Below are 18,168 nucleotides of genomic sequence, written 5' to 3'. Positions count from 1 at the left end.
TGACAGAGTATTTCACGTGCTTGGTGTTTTTCTGAGTCCAGTATGACTGGGGCACATTTCTCATATCTCATCTCATCTGAATTACCTGGATTTTGCTGGAATCCGCCACAAGACAAAAACAGCTATTGTAGGACAAATGTAATACAGAGTGGATTATCTGTATTCACTGCTCTTCCTGACAAAAACCTTAATCTCCTGCTTCATACAAGGCTTTTATCAGTTTTAGTGCAGGCTGGCGATGACAGCACTATAATAATTGAAAGTGCACACAGATAGACTCAAGCATGTTCAGTGTGAAAATGTAGAATAAATTCTACTAAAAGACTCAATAATGCATAAATTATAGCACAAGAAAGTCTGCAAAAATACAGCAAAATGTGTGCATGCTCATGTGGAAACCACAGAGGATGCACAGTGCACAAAATAATCAATAGATGAGTAATTGCGTGATGGTTGCACACTGAAACGTAGCGAATTTAATAAAATACTGGTCCCATGTCGTCCTCAGCCTGGCTGTGTGAAGGTTAAAGACACGCAGAGAACATTTAGGTCCCAATAACCTCCCGGGGAGCACCAGCAGTGCTGGATTTCATTTCCCAGAGAGTCAAATAAAGTCATCCCCTCCCTCTGAACCCCCCAAAGTTCATGCATTATACCTGAGGTGAGGTGAATTCTGATGTTAAGCTGTGGAGTTTGTTGCAGGGACAGTGCTCCCTTTTGTAAGGTCAAAAAAACATGTCTTATAACATCAAAAAGTGTTTTTCTTGGTTTTACAATAAAGGAAAAGGCGTTAACGTGTTTTGCATTCTGAGGACAATTTTTTTCCTATAATTTCCTAAAACGTTACGATCAATTTTAAAGGACCTAATTTGGTTCTAATTACTGTAAAGGGAAATGGAGACACATCGGGATACTTCCAATTTATTACGTCCAGTTAATTTTAATTGGAAGTAATTAATAACCCTAAAAATTCTTCTCAGCCCACAGCAACCCAGTGGTCAGAAAAATGTTGGCATGGTAAGTTTGTGCAAACCACAGACATTTACATTTGCATAATACTTTGTAGTGGACATCTGATTTCAACAACGTTGTGGTTCACAGTTGGTTAGGCAAAAAAATCAGAAGGAAAATGATTTTCTTTTGGCTGAAATACACAAGATTTAAGGAGTACAGTCTTTACTGGAAAAATTGCAGAGTCAATGAATGAATGAATTTGTAGCATCATCTTCCTTTGAAAAAAGTGTCAGGTACCAAAAAAACACTAATGTTTGGGGGCTAAAAGACTGCTGAGTAAACAGTGACAAGTCCCTAAAAAAAGTCATTCTTCGGGGCTAAAGAACAGCCACGTCTGGGGTAAAATAGTTGCACAGAAAAACAGTCACTTTGCACATTTGGGAGCTAAAAAGCAGCTAGAAAAATAGTAAGAGGTCTCTAAAAAAGTCACAAAAATCATATACTATGTCTATTTTGCAATTTAAAGCTCCTATAGTTCCCTTAAATTTTCTAAAAAAAAGGAACTATTAACTTAAAAGTTCATAATTTAATTCTGTAGAGAGAAAATGGAGACAGTTTTCATAGGTATACTTTTGATTAATTACTTCAAGTTAACTGCAAGCAAAACCTTAATATTGTTTTAGTCTGTAAAAGCAAGAACTTAATGCAACAAATTGGATAGACTGCAGGAAAACAGAATAAAGCTTCCAATCATGCCTGAATAATGTAGGAATGTTTACGTGCCCTGCAAACCAAAAATTCGCATTTAGCTGGAAACATATTTGTCAATAATTACAATAAACAGATGATAAGAGCGTGTGCATCTTGACAGGTCAGGTTTTCTGCAACATTTATTTACATCACACATCAGCAGAATACAGTGTTACTCTTCACAGAAGACCAGTCAAAAAACTGCCGTGAACATTTATCGAATGGGCCATCTCTCTCCTCTCTGAAATATCTCTTATTAACTAATATATGACATTCCTGCACGGCATTTGCTCAACTTAATACTGTCATCATGTTTGGTGTTAACCCTTTGAAACTGAATGAATTGGCCCTTTTTCCCCCAAAAAACATAAGGAAAAGCAATAAGAAACTTGACCCCAAAATTAAATAAAAATAACATAAAAACAACAACAAATGACTTGAAATGTACTTAATAACAATAATAATTCTGTAAAATACCTTAAATATAAAATTCTGAAAACTAATTAATACAGTTTATGGACGTTTTCCCTTTCTTTTTTAAAAATAATTTTAAAATGACTAATTTCTTGTAATTTGCCAACCTTGCAGAGATGCTTATTTCCTTTTTTCCAATGTTTTAAATGACAGCAAACCCATTCAAGAGTTTAAATACGTGAAGGCGTCAAAATGCAGCACAAGAAAGGTAATGTCCAGGTTTCAAAGGGTTAAAATACAGTTAGAGAATGTCTGCGTTGTTGTTGTTTTTTACAGCACATTCACTACATATAAATATAATTATGCACACTGCAAAAACAAAGCAAAAAATAATAGAAATAAAAGAAAACTTCATGAAAAAAGGGAACTATAAACTAATTTTGACAAAATTAAACAGGAAGCCAAATTTACTCTTATTGGGATTCACACAGTATTTGGTCTACAGCATTGGCTACATGCAATATAAGCTATGATTTGGGCATAATTATATGAATTTCTTAAAGAATATGAACTTAAGGGGAAATGAGGCTGATATAACCCTGAAGCATTTCTCTCGTGAGACTATATTTGTGCTTATGACTCGCTCTTACACCGCACTAGATTTATGTAACGTACATTTTATAACTCACTGTACCACGTCTCCAAGTTTAGCTCTAATATCTCATTTCAACAGAATACATGGAGTATTAAGGTCTAATTAATACATCTAATCAGCTTCTTGTGACTGAGGACGGATAAGCAATAACACAAATAGTCTCTCCGAAAGATTTTAGCATCTTCTACATTCCAGAAATGTTGATCAATATTGTACGGCAGTGGAAATATGCATATGTGAAAAGACCTCAGAATCCTTCAAATTCATATTTGCCTGAATCATAGTGCCTTCTTCATCATAACTATGAAGACGATAAGTATATTTAGGGTTCATGTCAGTTCTGTCATTACTAATTCAAAATCTGTGCAACAACAGCGTCAACAAGAAAGAAACCAAACAGTGCTGTTTCAAAAATCAACAAAAGCCAACAAAATAAAAGCATAAATATATATATTTTTTAACAATAACTTCTATCTTTTACAGCGTGTAATAACCAGAAAACAACTTTCCTCACGAAACGCTCCACACTTCACAAAAAGCAACGAAATTGAGAGATGCCTCGACTGCGATCCTCCACTGGCAACAAGAGCAATAAATGATTCAGAAAGCTCGATATGCTTCCACTTCTCCAGTTTTTCCAGTGTCATACTCAGTGGTTACGGTGTTACATCGATCAGATTAACAGTTTATGCCAACGCTGAGAGGAAACAAAGCCAGTGTGGTGTCCAAAACTGCTCCTTCAGTCTATCACAGCAGTGATCGCAGGTCCAGACTCCAGAGTGAACCTGTGACAATGAAAATGTGCATCAGTTATTATTGCATGTTGTAGATTTTCCTTAAAAGAGCAGTTTGATCGTAACAAAGCATAAAAAAGTATAAAAATTCACCTCCTGGCTCAAGAAACAATTTACTATATCTTATTTAGTAAATCCATACAAAAGAAAACCTAAAACTAGAATAACAGCCTCGGGGTTGTAAGTGGACATTGTACGGAAGGTCACAGTGACCTTGACCTTTGACCCTAAACCACCAAATTATTAGCAGTTCATTATTGAGTTGTAGTGGATGTTTGTACCAAATTTGAAGACATTCCCTCAAGGTGTTCTTGAGATATGGCGCTCACGAGAATAAGATGGATGCAAGGTCACAATGACCTTGATCTTTGGCCACTAAATTCTAATTAGTTCATCCTTGACTTAAAGTGGACGTTTGTGCCAAATTTGGAGAAAATTCAAAATATGTTCACGAGGTATCACATTTACGAGAGTGAGATGGGTGACCTTGATCTTTGGCCACCAAAATCCAATCAGTTCATGTTTAAGTCAAAGTGGATGTTTGTGTAAAATAGAAAATAAAAATAAAAAATCTCAAGCTGGTCTTGAGTTTACAAGAATAAGAAGGAAGTTTACAAAAATTAAACTGATGCGAGGTTTGAGTGACTTTGACCTTTGACCAACAAATTCAAAGTGAACATTTGTGCCAAAATGTAAAAGATTTCCTCAAGGTGAGACATTCAGTTTTACTTTTTAAAAAAAACAGAAAAATCTAGACTGTTAAACAGCACTGAGTGTGTGTTTCCCAAATGTCAAACTTTTCCTATAGTTGTGGTCTGAACTTGCATTTATACGCAGCTATTTCGTTCTGTATAGGTCACCATAGATTACAGCAAAAAGTGCAAACAAGTCAATCCTGTTTAGCTGAAGTTGCAAGGACAACCTGATTAGATTTGACTCCCCCTCCCGCTGCCAAAATCTCTAACCTTGCAGGGACGACATGCCAAGATTCTGCCTCCTTATTTTTTGTTTACAAGCCTTAATTTAATTCTAACGGGGAGGTGTGAAACTTAATGAAAGAATAATAGCAACAGAGTGAGCTTTCTTGGATTTTGGAGCAAAGAAAATAAACTGTACAGTGGAGACGTGACGGGATCCTCAGTCTACGTCACAGGTGGGAGCGTCAGCAGCAGCAGCAGCAGGAAAGTCACAAGGAAGAGAAGCAGCTGGTTGCTGGACGTCGCCGCCGCCACAGACGGGACTGGGCGCTTCCTCCTGGGCCCGTTGCACAGCGGGGTGTTGCAGCAGGAGATGCACACTGAGTTCAGCCTGCCGGTGCAGAACTGCTGGTAGCCGGAGGAGGCGATGAGGCAAGCCCCGGAGGAGGCGCAGGACTTCCGATAATGTATTCCTGCACAAAAACAACCAGAGACATCGAGTGTCCAGACGATAAATTGGCCATTCATTCATGTTGCAAAATATACCATCACTGATTCATCTCCCCGTGCTGTAATTAGATTGGATTGAAGATGTATAAGAGCCGTGCAATGCTGCAGAATTTTATTGCACTACAGGGCTGCGGAGCTATTGGCTTCCTGTCCGCTCTTATTAACTGATGTTTGTCAGCGTGGTATATGTTGCAACAATTTGTATGCTCGTATGAAGAGGAAAACTCATATTCTGTAGTGCTGTAACTTTTTATTGCACTCCGGAGCCACTGGCTCCCTTATCATGTGACGTTTCTCCATTTGCTATATATTGGTGTTATTTGTTATGTGATTCTATGGCATGTTATAGCCAGTATTTTATCATTCCTCTTGTGTTGTTTATTTTGTGTTTTCAGCAAATTACATTTCAGAGTACAGGACAAGAAACATAATTGGATCAAATTCAGATACATTTAATCTCCAGACAGAGTTTTTTTTAATTGGTAAAGGAGGAGAAACATGCACAACTGAGCATTTTTCCTCTGTGAGAGTCTTCGTGTTTGGCGTACACGTTTCAGAAAGCATCAGCGCACGTTTGACAAGACAAAGCATAAAATTAACATCTGCAGTGTTGCAGGTTCAGTGACTGAGAACTACTGTTGCAGCTGCTGAACCTGCAAACTTAAAGCTACAGGATGATGTGTCTAACCATGAAGTGTGATATCTTCTGCAACACATGAAAAGTAGTCACCCGGCCAAACAATATGCTTTCACATCTCACTTAAGAATTTGAGGTAAATGTCTAAATGTAAATGTTGAATGTGCCTCACTGAAACTTTCTCATGCTGAAACAGCTTTCCCAAACCTCTCCTCGAGCACCACTAGTCCTGCATGTTTTAAATCTCTCGCTGCTGCAGCACAGCTGACTCAAATGTCCTCGTTAGGAGCTCCTGAAGCTGCTTGATGAGGAGCTGATCATTTGAATCAGCTGTGTTGCAGCAGAGAGAGATATAAAACATGCAGGACTGTGGTTCTGAAAAAGAGACTGTGAGGAAGTTCATTTTACATTAAAAAAAATTTTTAAAATCTGGGAATATGATTTCCTTGAAAAAGGTCATTAAGCACAACTATTCTTCTTATTTTTGAATTAAATATACTTCATGTTGAACATATAAAATAATAATAATAATAATGGTATATATATATATATATATATATAAATAGATTTTCAACAAGTGTGTTTACTTTATATCTATTTGTAAGGTTGACTTATAATTTTGTTGTATTTAGTTCATTTTGTGACGTCAACTTGCAAAACTATTAGTTGCATTTCCTTGTTATCAAGGAAAGTTTCCTCTCTTTATAAAAGTAAGATCAGCTTGTGACTTTACAGTGAGCAATAACAATAACACAATGTTATTAAAAACCTTTCATATTTTCAACAGACCTTAATAGCACTATGACAAAAAACTGACAAATATCAAATGTGTGATTCAAGGCACAACCAAAACGCGATCAAATAGTTATTTGCCTCTTGCCACTGATTACTGTGTGCTTTTTTCTGAAATAAGGGGTCACAGAAAAAGGAGGGATTCACCTTTCTGTTTCCAGGACCAGACTCCATAAATTGGGCTCCAAGGAAGTTTTCCAGCAACAATTCTTAGCCTCCAAAAAGTGAAATTACAACATCCGGGTACTTCATGTGAAGCCATTGGGCCCTAAAATACTGATGATACATTGATACATTTTTTGGAGCATCACAACTTTCTGTAAAATAATTTGCCCCTGAAGGGCAAGTGAGAATTTCTGGTAGCCCATTTTCTAATTAAAAAGAACAAAAAATGTGTGAAATAATGTGAAAAAAAAAATTGTTTGTGAGAAAAGTTGTTTTTGCAAGATTTTTTTTCCTTCATTTCTCCACCAGGGGACTTTAAAAAAAAAACTCTCTCAAAAAAAAAAATCAAGTTTGGAACCAAGTTTTTTCACGCAAAATTTCACTCTATTTCACACGTAAAAAAAAAAAAAAAAATTAACATAGAAAATGGATCACCAGAAAAAAAAAAATCTCCCTTGCCCCTCAGGGCTTCTGTACATTTTGATTTTTCGGTTGAAAACATTTTAAATGTCTAAAGGAGCAACACACGTTTTATCCCCATTAATGTTAGTGAAGAGCGAAATCAGAAGTTAGCCGCTCGGCTCACTAACGTCTGCAGTCGCCTGCTCTATGTGCCCAATGATCCACAACATCTGGGTATTTTTATACCCTGGATGTCAACTTTTGTTTGGCTTCATGCTCATGATAGATAGTTACCCTCAATTTGCAAAGCTGCTTCAAAATATCCTTGTCTTGCTCTTTTATGGTTTGTCACGGGTTTATTTATGGTCTGGTTAAGTTTAGGCACAAAAACATTTGGTTAGGATAACGGAAAGATAATGGTTTGCGTTAAAATGATCACTTGGAGCAGGAAACTTTGGGTATATTTTTGCAAAAATCTGAGATTTTTTACACTTTTGCTCTTGTCTCTGGTTAGGGAGAGGCTAAAAAAAGGACACCACCCTCCAAATTCCCAAAACGATTCAGGCGGCACCCTGCAGGCTGAATCATTTTATTTTCTGTAACACAGAGCAAAACTAATCTAATGTTGTGTCGGAGGCAGCTGAAGGAAAGTCTCTCCTCTTTGACGAATGAGCCGAATAAAGCGGTCCAGAGAGAGAGGGTGTTTGGAGAGACACAACAACACTGAGATGCATCATATGAAAGTGAAAATAAAAACAATGGAGGGCCCAGCATGTGTTTGTGTAGGTTTATAATGCGTCACAGGGAAAAAAAACTGATGTGTCACATTGCTTTGTCTGCGAGACACAGCTTGTTCCTCCACACATCAGTCAGTGCTTCTGTCTCCATCTTTGAAGGCGAGCAAAGGAACAAAATAACAGATAACAATGTCTATTCCACTGAAAACCACAGGAGATTTGTTGTGACCTGCTCTGCCTCTCCTGCTGGGTCACTAAGTCACACACGAGGATTTGAAGGTGTTTGCAAGGACGGAAAAGGATAGTTCTCAGTGAGAATTTTAAAAAGCCAACAGGTGCAGACATCACAGCTGATTTAATTTGCTATTTGCACTTGCACGGCTTGAAATAAATGTCACATTATAGCAAAAAAACTTTTCATAAGTGAGATTTTTCCAACCTGCTGATTTCCAGACAACCTTGTTTACGACTGCGTCTCATCTCATCCCGGCTGAGACATCAGAATTTATCTTAATTGCCTGCTCTATTGTACATCAACAAAATTGCAAGTGCTTAGCAGCTTAATAATGCTGCCTACCCTCATCTGAATGGCAAAGAAATAAAACTTGAGAGGTCGCGCAGCTTCTGAGTACTGCGCTCAGCTCTGTCTCCGGTTTCTAGACGGTCACCTTTGTTCTGCGGATAAATAGGAACTTTTACTTTCTACTTGGATATGTTTGACTGACCCGACCTCTGCATTTACATCCATCAATCTCAGTCGACTCTGTCCCGGATGCCATTAAGGAAAAGGGAGTCTAACTCCGCCATGAATGCATAATGCCTCTAAGTTTGTATTTTAATAAGAGACTGTAATAATCGCCTGGTGGTTGTATGTCTCTGTGCACCAATCACGTTGTACTTACAGTTTACATTCATGTCTGTGAAAACGTGAAATCATCTTCTCCCCGGCAGCACCGAAGATCAATAAAGTGTCAACAATTCAGGATCTGACCAAATGTCTCCTCAGTTCCTCAGTTATGATGTTAAATAATGGTCAGAAAAGTGTTTTTGCAGAACATTATGAGGTCATGGTAAAACTGACCTTTGACCACTTGGATTAAAAAACATACTCGCCTACATCTTATCAGACATTTGTGTGAAATAATCATATGAATTCTTGAGTTATTGTGAAAAGTGTTTTGTGAGATCAAACTGAGCTTTGACCACAAAATTATAATCAGTTCAATCTTCTGTCCAAGCGGACATTTGTGCAAAATTTGAAAATAAGTCATTTTAATGCCCTCTTGCAATACTGCCTTTGTGAGAGTAACCAGAACATCCCCGAGTCCAAGTGGACATTTGTGCCAAATTTGAAAAAAAAATCCCTCAAGATGTTCTTGAGATATCGTATTCAGGAGAATGAGACGGATGCAAGGTGACAGTGACCTTGGCTTCTGACCACCTTTGATCATTTCATTGTTGTGTCCAGTTGGACGTTTGTGCCAAATTTGAATACAATCCCTCAAGCTGTTCTTGAGATATTGATTTCACAAGAATCCAACAAATAAGGTCACAGTAACCATGACCTTTTACACATGGCCACCAAAATATAATCAATTCATTGGTAGGCCCAAGTGGAAGTTTGTGCCAAATTTGAAGAAATTCCCTCCAGGTGATCTTGAGATAATGCACTCATGAAAATGGGACAGACAACACAAAAACATAACGCCATCAGCCACAGCTGTCTCTGACACAGAGTACAAATATACAGAAATCTAAACAGATTCACATCAGCACCGAGCATTCATACAGATTTACAGCAAAGTGTCTCTTACCATCGGGTTTGACCAGCACCTCCTTCTGGCACATGTCCTGTACGTTGACGGTGCAGTTGACGATGTACTCCGGCGTGGAGCAGTCATTGTGCTTCATCTCCTCACACTGGTAGCACTGGATCTGAAGGGCATCTCCTGCAGCATGCAGCGAGAATAAGAGTGAAAAAACGCTCCAGCATCAGCGCTCGTGTTCTCAAACAAGGATACAGAAACATTTTGGTTACAAAAATAGTCTGATAATTTGAAATATATGCTTGTTTGCTTTCTTGTCAAAATCTAAAAGTTTGATGAAAGATTAATACGACTGATAGATCTGAAGGTACAGCAGTTAGTTAGTCAAATATCTGCTTGTCATTGGAATTTCACGTCTACATACGAGGGCATAAAAACAGATTTTTTTAATGACCAAGAGACAAAAATGACATAAAAATTGAACTAAAAACATCTGGACGGTCCGATCATTTATAGGGATGTGGGGGCTACGGATATAAAAACTACATGTATATAAACAAATATGTGAGGACTCACGCTGGTGAGAACTTAAAATAACATTAGATTCAGATGGACACGTTGGACTCTTGTGATTGGTTAGGAAGAATTACATTCCCCTCCAATTCTTACATTTGTAACTTTTTACTGATCATTAACAGGAAAAACAAAAGCACCGTCCTCTTCCTGTTTGGATTGCACAATCGTTGACGCACTTCCTTTGTTTTGTAAAGCAAGCCTTAATTTCCCGGGGAGATTCTTCCAAAACGCAACCCAGTCAGCAGGAGAAATGTTGGCACTTGAGGTTTGCAGAAGTGTACATTTTTGTCTGGTGACTGAGATGCTAAACACCGACGGTGTCATTATTGTTCATTCACTACATTCTACAATCGACATGTACGTCATAATTATAAGTTAAAGCAAAAAATGTGTATTTTCTACTTTAACAAGTATGTTAAACAGATTTTATTTGCAGTGGAGAACTAGAGACTCGGACTGAATATAGCCTCTGATCTGAATGTTTTCCTTCATGACCAGATGCGTTATTTTTGTCCTCTCTCGCTGGAATTCAATATTGACATCCGTCCACGATATTTTCATTCCAAACCGTTTGTGAATCCTTTTTTCTCTTTATGTTTTCTTAGAGTCAAGCTGCAAAGGCTTTTATAGATTTTGCTATGTGCATTTGATGGCGTTACACCTCCAAACCAGACTAATAGCACCCAGTGAGAGTGCAAAGTCATCTTCTCTATCCTCTGCACAGTATTGTGACATTACGCCCGCTAGCAGAAGGGCAGTGTTCAGGTTTTGTGACTTCACAAAGCACACAAGCAATCCTTCGCCAATTCAAATCTTTTTATCGGCTGTCTCATGAGTGTCAACAGCGAGGTTATAGATTCACACATCGATGTGAGAAAAAGCTGTAAAGAAAGCAGAGTGGTGCTTTTAGATTCCCCTTTAAACCAGTGGATTTTTATAGGTGATAAAACTCCATTTACAATACAAAGCGGCGAGAAGAGAGAGTTGATGCACTCTGCCGGGGTAGAGATTGCCTGTGCGAATTCCCATACCCGGAGGTAGTAAAAAATGAGTGTCTGACTGCTACAACATTGTCTCGTATAGATAATATACAGCCGCTTTTTGCAGCTTTTTGCAAATTTCATCTGATGCTTTTAAAGCAGCCTGGGTGGGCTTTTCTTATTGCCTGAAACTTCATCATTTGTCTTGACTCTGCAGAAAAGGCTTGCAGAAATCAAGCCAGGGGAGGAAAAATGGAAAAAGAGGGTCATGTTTATCATGTTTGGATCATTTTTGCAACACCTTTCTGCAAAGTGCTCGGCATATTTTCACTGGCAACCCACTGCATCATAGCTAAAGGTGAAATATGTCAATCTTTTTCAACCTCTGAATGTTTTTGCACCTGCCAGATTCAATTAGCATTTCTTAAAGACATCCAAGGCACTCAATCAAAACTTCCACACCTTCCCGTTCTTTCCAAAATATCCCACACAGCCTATCTGTCCCTAGCTGACATATTAGCAGCATAATTATTGAAATGGCACCAAACATTAATCTCCGCTCCGACAGCGCTGTCAAACGCATCAGATAAAGGTCCACATAAAACATCACAACCTCAGCCTAATTACTTTAAAGCAGCCTGAAAGCTCCATCCATCACCTGGAAGCAGATTGTGGAACTTATTTTTTGGGGGGAATAACTGTCAGGCTGGAGGGCACAAACCAGCATCCAAGAGCAGCTTATCAGTTAAAGAAAAATTGCTTTAAAGTTATTTTCTCCACAACAAAAACAGAGGATACGGGAGATTTACAACTGCAATCAGAAGGTACAAAACCAATATCTTCGTAACACAATCACATAAACACTTAAGGCACAGGAAAACAACAAAACAATGTTTGGAAGATCTGGAAACTGCACTTCAAAAAAGAGCAAAATGGCACAAAAATGCAGCATCCTGACAATGTTTGCTAACATTTCTGCTTGCAAAAAGAAAATCCCTCATTCAAAGCACATGCAACCACAAGAGAAAAGAGGAAAGAGCAGCTCATGGGTGAATAATGATCACAGATTTAACTGTGTTTTTTGGAAATAATCGTAAATCTGTCTTTTTTTATGTCTGTGCCAAAAAAAAAAAAGTGCAGAGGGATCGAAGCAAAACTCTGCGCCCTGAGCGCGTAACACGAGCACCAAAAACGCAACATTATGGTTAATTTCTACCTTTTTAAAATCAATTTTTGTTAAGTTTCCCAAAAATTATATAACGTCAGCCAGTAAATGCAGACAAGGAGGTCCGATTTTACGCACAGACTTCACGCAGGCTGAGGAAATAAGCAATGGTTTCTGAATGTAAAGGCATCCAAATAAGGTCATTTTGAAGCAATATAAAGCGAGATTTAATGGTTTAAAATATCATGCATGGATACTTTTTCTGAAATCTGGGCATTAATCCTCCGTTGCGCACGAGTCGACGTAGAAAAGAAGTATATCTTAAGCACATACCACAGTATCAGCGCTTGTTTTTAACATGCAAACTAGACTCGTGCGCTCCAGACGGACTGAAACGTCCCCGCAGTCTCTCCAACTGTCACCTACCTGCGTCGACAAGGACTCCGAATAAAGTCGCAAAAAACAGAAGACGCATTCTCTCCCAATTGCCGCTCGGAGGGGAAACATCAGACCAAAACCAACTTGTTCAGGCGGATTCATGGAGGACGAAGCGCCGCGGAGGAAGAGGAAACCCACATCCGCTCATCCTCCCGGCTCTGCTGAGGTGAGAGGAGAGAAGAAGAAAAAAAAGCTCCGCAAAGTGTGAAGCGTCTCTTCTCCAGCAGCGCAACTGGAGACAAACCCGGAGCGCAGAAATCATAAAGCGCACCACGTGACGGGAGCTCGCGGTTGGCATTTTCATATCTCGGGCGCTTGATGACAGAGAGATGGCGGTGATAGGCTTTCTGCGCGCTGTGAGTTCACAGAGATTTGGCATTTTGTAGTTTTTTGACACGTAAATGATATTTCTGTTGGAGAAGTTCAGAGGATTTATATTAACACTGCCTCTACCCCAACTGTAGATTTTTTTTCTAAATAATAACAATAGTAATTAATATTTACATTTTTAGAACATTTGCATTTTTAGAACATGTGCATTTATTTTGACAAAATTAAAGACATTTACATCATCAAGTGAGGCAGAAAAGGTGCAAATCGATGCATTTTAATTCACCAGGATGCATTGTGTTTGATGCTTCAAATTTTCTTGCAGAGGATTTCCCTTTTTCCAAATAATGTTGAAACAAAACATGCACCCTCTTTTCACCCACAATTTTTTCACTGGCTGAGAATAATATTGCAGTATTTTTAGGCTATATAGCAATACAAAAACTTTTTTTCAATATTTTTAAGTCTCACCAAAAAGCTTCATTAATGCTAGAACTGAGAGACAGACTTAAAAAAAATCAAATTTAATAATTTATTTTTTTAATCAAATTCCCTATTTGATGTGACAATATTGTAGGAATGACTATTAATATATATTTTTTTAAAGGTCCATTTTTGATAATCATTACTAATGTAGATATAATGATTCAGTGGGTAAAGGCAAGCATTAAAACAAGTAGTACTGTCTGATAATTTGAGAAAAGTACACCACTTTACTGTAATGCAACCCAGGAAACGATATAGTATCACATATTATACCACATATTATCAACAGTTTATGTTTATTTCAGATTTTTAAAATTAATTTTTTTTTACACTTTGCCCAGCTAGCAAACAACGTCATTGATATTTAGTTGAATTTAAGTTGTGAGGTCGAATGACCAAAATTAAATTTTTTAAATTTCTAAATTTTTTAAATGTTTTTACAAATTTCCCTCTAATTTTTCAGCCATGCTTCTTTGGTAAAGAGCTTATTGCCTTCTCCACACATATTTATTATTTTTTTTAGTTTAGTAGTTTACGTTGAATAAACTTATCATCAAGCTTCTGTCGCAAAAAAAAGAAACCAGAATGAAAATGTGTTTACCTTTTCGGGGACATATGTAGCAACATATGGCACGAGTTTTTCTTACTCTGAGTCACTTGCAGCATGTTGTCGGAGGGCTTGCTGTCTCTTTGGGGCCCCCACTTCATGGGCCCCAGTGCAACCGTCCCTCGTCCCTCCTCTAGTGTCCTTTTTATGACATGTTTACTTCTGCAGCTGCGTCCAGAATACATTAGTGTCCATTTAAACGGTATTATTGTGGACTGTTTTACCTGTAGGACATTTTATTTCCACCTCACGTTATCCCATAATATCAAAGACACAAACCGAATCACAACATTTATACAGTAATTTGATTCTGTTTGGAAGTGATCAATACACATTGAGCCTATTACCGTGTGGCGAGGCAGCCGGAGAGAGAAATCATCTAAGCGTGCGTCGACTAATTGCGTTTATTTATACGCACATAATAACCCATCAAGGGACTAATGGTTATAAATCTGGAGTCTGGGAGTCGCCGGCTCTGCAGCTCCGGCTCCTGCTGACAGATTGAGAGTAGGAAGCGGTGATTACACGCCATGCCCCCTGGGGGTGAAAGATTTCGGGTTTCCTCCAAACCTTTGAATGTATGAATGAATCACCTGGTGACGCACAAATACAAATACACACATTTTGCAGTTTGAAATAGGAAATCTCATATTTATTTAGGAAATAGTTACATAAAATATAGCATTAAAGTCTGGTGTAACAGACAAAATTGCACACAGTAATAATAATAATAATAATAACAATAACATTAATAATAATTACCAAAGTAACACTGCTGGTAACCATTTCTCTTTACAAAGGGACATTTAAGGAGAGAGGTGAAGCATGACAGTCACACTACGGTCTGACAGTACAAAATGTGGGTATAAATACTGGACATCTAGAAAAATACACACTTCAGACTCTCTTCATACAATATTAACAGTTTCATAGAAAAATCGAAACACACAGTCGGCTCTGTTGATTAGCACCAGCTGGTCAAATTCCAGAGAGAAATTTGGCTCACCTAATATGTCTTTAAAATAAAGTGATAAAATATTTTCGTCATATCGATCAAAATAAAGATTTAAACAAAGAACCCTTAAAGATTTTCAAAACTTAAAACCTTGGTTGAGTGATTGGCAAACATCTTTTTTTTCTCATTTGCATATATCAATCAGCAATGCCCGTTCTGATATTAACTTATTTTTATATACAACATAATATACAACTATGAGAGGAAAACTGAGGTTTGGAGAGTTAGGTTTGCTACGCTACATGAGATAAACTTTTGGATTCTGGAGTTTTGCATCAGGAACTCACAAAAAAAAAAAAAAAGATTACATTTTGTGTTTGTTTTCCTGACGGCTTTTAATTCTTACAATCTACATTAGTCCAGTATGTTCCCTGAGCTACCAACAATGACACTGGGTGCGTTCAAGACAAAAAAGTTGGTCGTTTGCGGTAAATATGTACCAGAAAATCAACTTTATGTACCACGTGGAAATATAAAACGCTAGAAATAAGCTGGAAGGTGATGTTTTTTGTCATCTGAAGAACATTTTTGCATGATTTTCTGTTGTTTTGTTTTTTTTGCCAGCAAAATTGCTCAAAATAAAACACACAAAGACAAGCTGGCAATCTTAAAAATGATTGAAAATGAACAGAAATGAAAGATGTTAGTTTTTAAAAAGTATTGCTTCAAAAGAGGAGATGGGTTGTGATTCCACACGGGCAACTTCAACGGGCAACGTACTTAGCAGCAAAACATAAAATGACACCTTAGGTTTAAATCTATAGCAAACAGGAATGCAATCAAAGCAACAATTTCGTTGCGCCAATCAGCGTTGCCCCAAGAAGAACGCCCCGTTTGAATAATCTTTACACTCCTTACAAACTTTGTACAGTATTTGTTACAGTGCAATGATAACAAGTTCCCAGCGTCGGGAGGAAAACATTTGCAATGAGACAACGTCGGGTGTTGCTGTCCAGTCCACCGCACCCAGAGTCCAAATATTCAAAGTCCTGGTTTGGTGTTCGGGTTGAGGTTTCGAGCTTCAGCTCCACTAAGTGCTTCGTGTCGTATGCAGAGAGGGCGGGGCGCCACGTGTTGTGGCAGGGCTGTCGTCAAGGCAACGGTAGACCAGTCTGAGTCCTTTCCAAGATTTGGGAAAAGCTTGAATCCAAACCAGATCCAAAGGGGTTTGAGAGCAAAACCAGAACAAAACAAGTCTGGTTGTGGTTCATTCAGCAGAAAAAATGTTGGCAACTTGTGTTTCTGCAAACCAGGAATAATACATTTGCATGTTTGTTATTTCAACGTTTCAAAAGTGGCGCAAAACAAACAAAGTGACTTTACCGCCAACAAACAACAGCTGGATGAGGTGGCGGACGGCGCGTCACCCACGGAGGTTATTTGTTGTTTTTATTCATATTTCATTGTATTTTTCTGTAAAATGCAATTTCAGGAGATTCTGTTTGTTTGATTTTCATTTGTTTTTTCTTGGTTTTTCATTTTTGTTTGTTGTTCTCAAGTTTCTTGCCTCGGTTTTGGCCCAAAAAGTGGTGGTTTTTTTACAGAGACGTCGCTGCTTTTCCTGCCAGGATCACAGTGTTGGGAAAAACTGCTTACATGTAACAGAGAAATACATTTAAAAATAAATGTGACTGTAATCGGCTACAGTTACTGTGAAAAAAACAAACTGTGATGTTGGTGGTAACACAGGGTTTACATCCAAATGTTATTTTTGGTAATAAGCTTTTGCGTAGAAGATAACATTCACTCTGTTCGCCGTGGAGGAATGCCGTCTTTTTGACATATTTCCGACAGCCTGCTGATTAGCGAAGCTGCTGCGACTAATTCCAGTGCAGCACTCTGCACTCGTGCTTTTTTAGGACATTACTTTGATGAAGTGATTGAAATAGTTACATTACTTATTGCATTTTTAAAAAGGTTATCTGTTACCTTTTACATTTCAAAAGTAACCCTCCCAACACTGCAGGATTGGTTCCTAAAAAGCAGTTTTTACAGACATCACTGTAATTCCAGCACGGATAGCGCCACTCAAAGCCGTGACATGATGTTTGCGAACCATAACCGAAACAGCATGTTAACTACAGCATTGCTGAAAGCTTAAGCGTCAACGTGTCCGCTACATGATGATATAGAAATGTTATGTATTCATGGTTTGCAGGAACAAGAACAACATTTTTTTGACAACTGGGTCGCCTTTTGAAGGGTTTTTTACTTGCAAACACTAATATTTATGTTGGTTGTTATCTACCTGAAAATCAACTCCGAAGAAGAAAATTTGACCAGAAAGGACAAAAACCGGACATGTCCAAGTTGTCAGAGGACACTGTACAGCCCTGTCTTCCTTCTCGATGCCCTACACCTCGTTGGAGCCCTGACTGGTGCAGGAGGAGAAGCTGTCGTACAGGGAGTCACTGAGGGAGCCCGCGGGATCCGCCCCGGGCCTGCTCGAGAAGCTGGAGGAGGAGGGCTCGTCCACCTTGCAGCAGTCCTCGCCGCTCCTCCCGGCGTCGGCGCGGCAGTCGCCTCTGCGGCTGCCGAGGCTCGCGTCGGGATAGAGGCTGCCGCTGCTGGAGCTGCTGTGATTCAGCTTGTTCAGGGACTCCAGGGAGAAGTCGAGGGGCGGGTTCGCGCCGACGGGCGTCTTCTCCAAGGAAATCTCCTTCTGCAGAGAGAAAAGGAGCATCGATCAATAAGAGCAGCACAGACGCTCATCTAAAGATGCAACATTTGCCAGAAGAATAAAACGGCATTGTACATTTTTGCAGACCACATCTGTGTTACATGAGCTGACGGTATCATCAGGAGGTGGGTGGGACGCTGGATGTAGACCAGTGTTCAACAGCAACAACAACAAAAACATTGTTTTTTCGGGACCCGTCACTGTTATCCGCCTGTGAAAATGCCTCCACGGTATTGCTGTATTTCCAGGGAGGACTAAGCCAAAACATGCTCTCTTCCAAACCATAACGTGCTTTTTGTGCTAAAACATAAAGAAACGTGATGTTGCAATATATACGCCACATTTTTAATGGAATTTAGGTACAAAGCTTGGCTGCTTTTTAGCGACTCATCAGAAAG

General features: G+C 38.7%; 2 protein-coding genes across 6 annotated transcripts in view; both read right to left on the bottom strand.

The window, feature by feature from the left end:
- Positions 1 to 1,814: 1,814 nt before the first annotated feature.
- LOC121962938 (ly6/PLAUR domain-containing protein 1-like) lies at positions 1,815 to 12,908 on the bottom strand. Its single transcript, XM_042513274.2, has 4 exons — positions 12,641 to 12,908; positions 9,542 to 9,676; positions 4,684 to 4,957; positions 1,815 to 3,558 (listed from the first exon to the last, which is right to left on the bottom strand). Exons 1-3 carry the CDS (start codon positions 12,687 to 12,689, stop codon positions 4,710 to 4,712), a joined length of 432 nt encoding a protein of 143 aa, XP_042369208.1. The 5' UTR covers positions 12,690 to 12,908; the 3' UTR covers positions 1,815 to 3,558; positions 4,684 to 4,709.
- Positions 12,909 to 14,697: 1,789 nt separating this feature from the next.
- LOC121962709 (nck-associated protein 5-like) overlaps positions 14,698 to 18,168 on the bottom strand; it is a 190,666-nt gene continuing 187,195 nt past the window's right edge. For all 5 annotated transcript variants that reach the window (XM_088074807.1, XM_088074809.1, XM_088074808.1 and 2 more), the window contains one exon: positions 14,698 to 17,752. In XM_088074807.1, the coding sequence (XP_087930933.1) occupies positions 17,444 to 17,752 (309 nt within the window). In that variant the 3' untranslated portion in view covers positions 14,698 to 17,443. The remainder of the gene's footprint in view (positions 17,753 to 18,168) is intronic.

Source organism: Plectropomus leopardus, chromosome 24, assembly GCF_026936395.1.
Source record: "Plectropomus leopardus strain MGB_pleo_1.0 chromosome 24, ASM2693639v1, whole genome shotgun sequence".
Lineage (NCBI taxonomy): Eukaryota > Metazoa > Chordata > Actinopteri > Perciformes > Serranidae > Plectropomus > Plectropomus leopardus.
Note: the sequence above shows the minus strand (reverse complement) of the source record. Positions and strands in the feature narration are given on the sequence as shown.

Bases quoted from the DNA above. Each gene is read 5' to 3' on its own strand.
- LOC121962938 (XM_042513274.2), bottom strand. From the start codon at position 12,689: ATGCGTCTTCTGTTTTTTGCGACTTTATTCGGAGTCCTTGTCGACGCA. The intron at 9,677-12,640 runs GTAGGTGACAGT...TGCATGCTGCAG, and splicing joins CGGAGTCCTTGTCGACGCAG to GAGATGCCCTTCAGATCCAG. The intron at 4,958-9,541 runs GTAAGAGACACT...GTTTTTGTGCAG, and splicing joins GGTGCTGGTCAAACCCGATG to GAATACATTATCGGAAGTCC.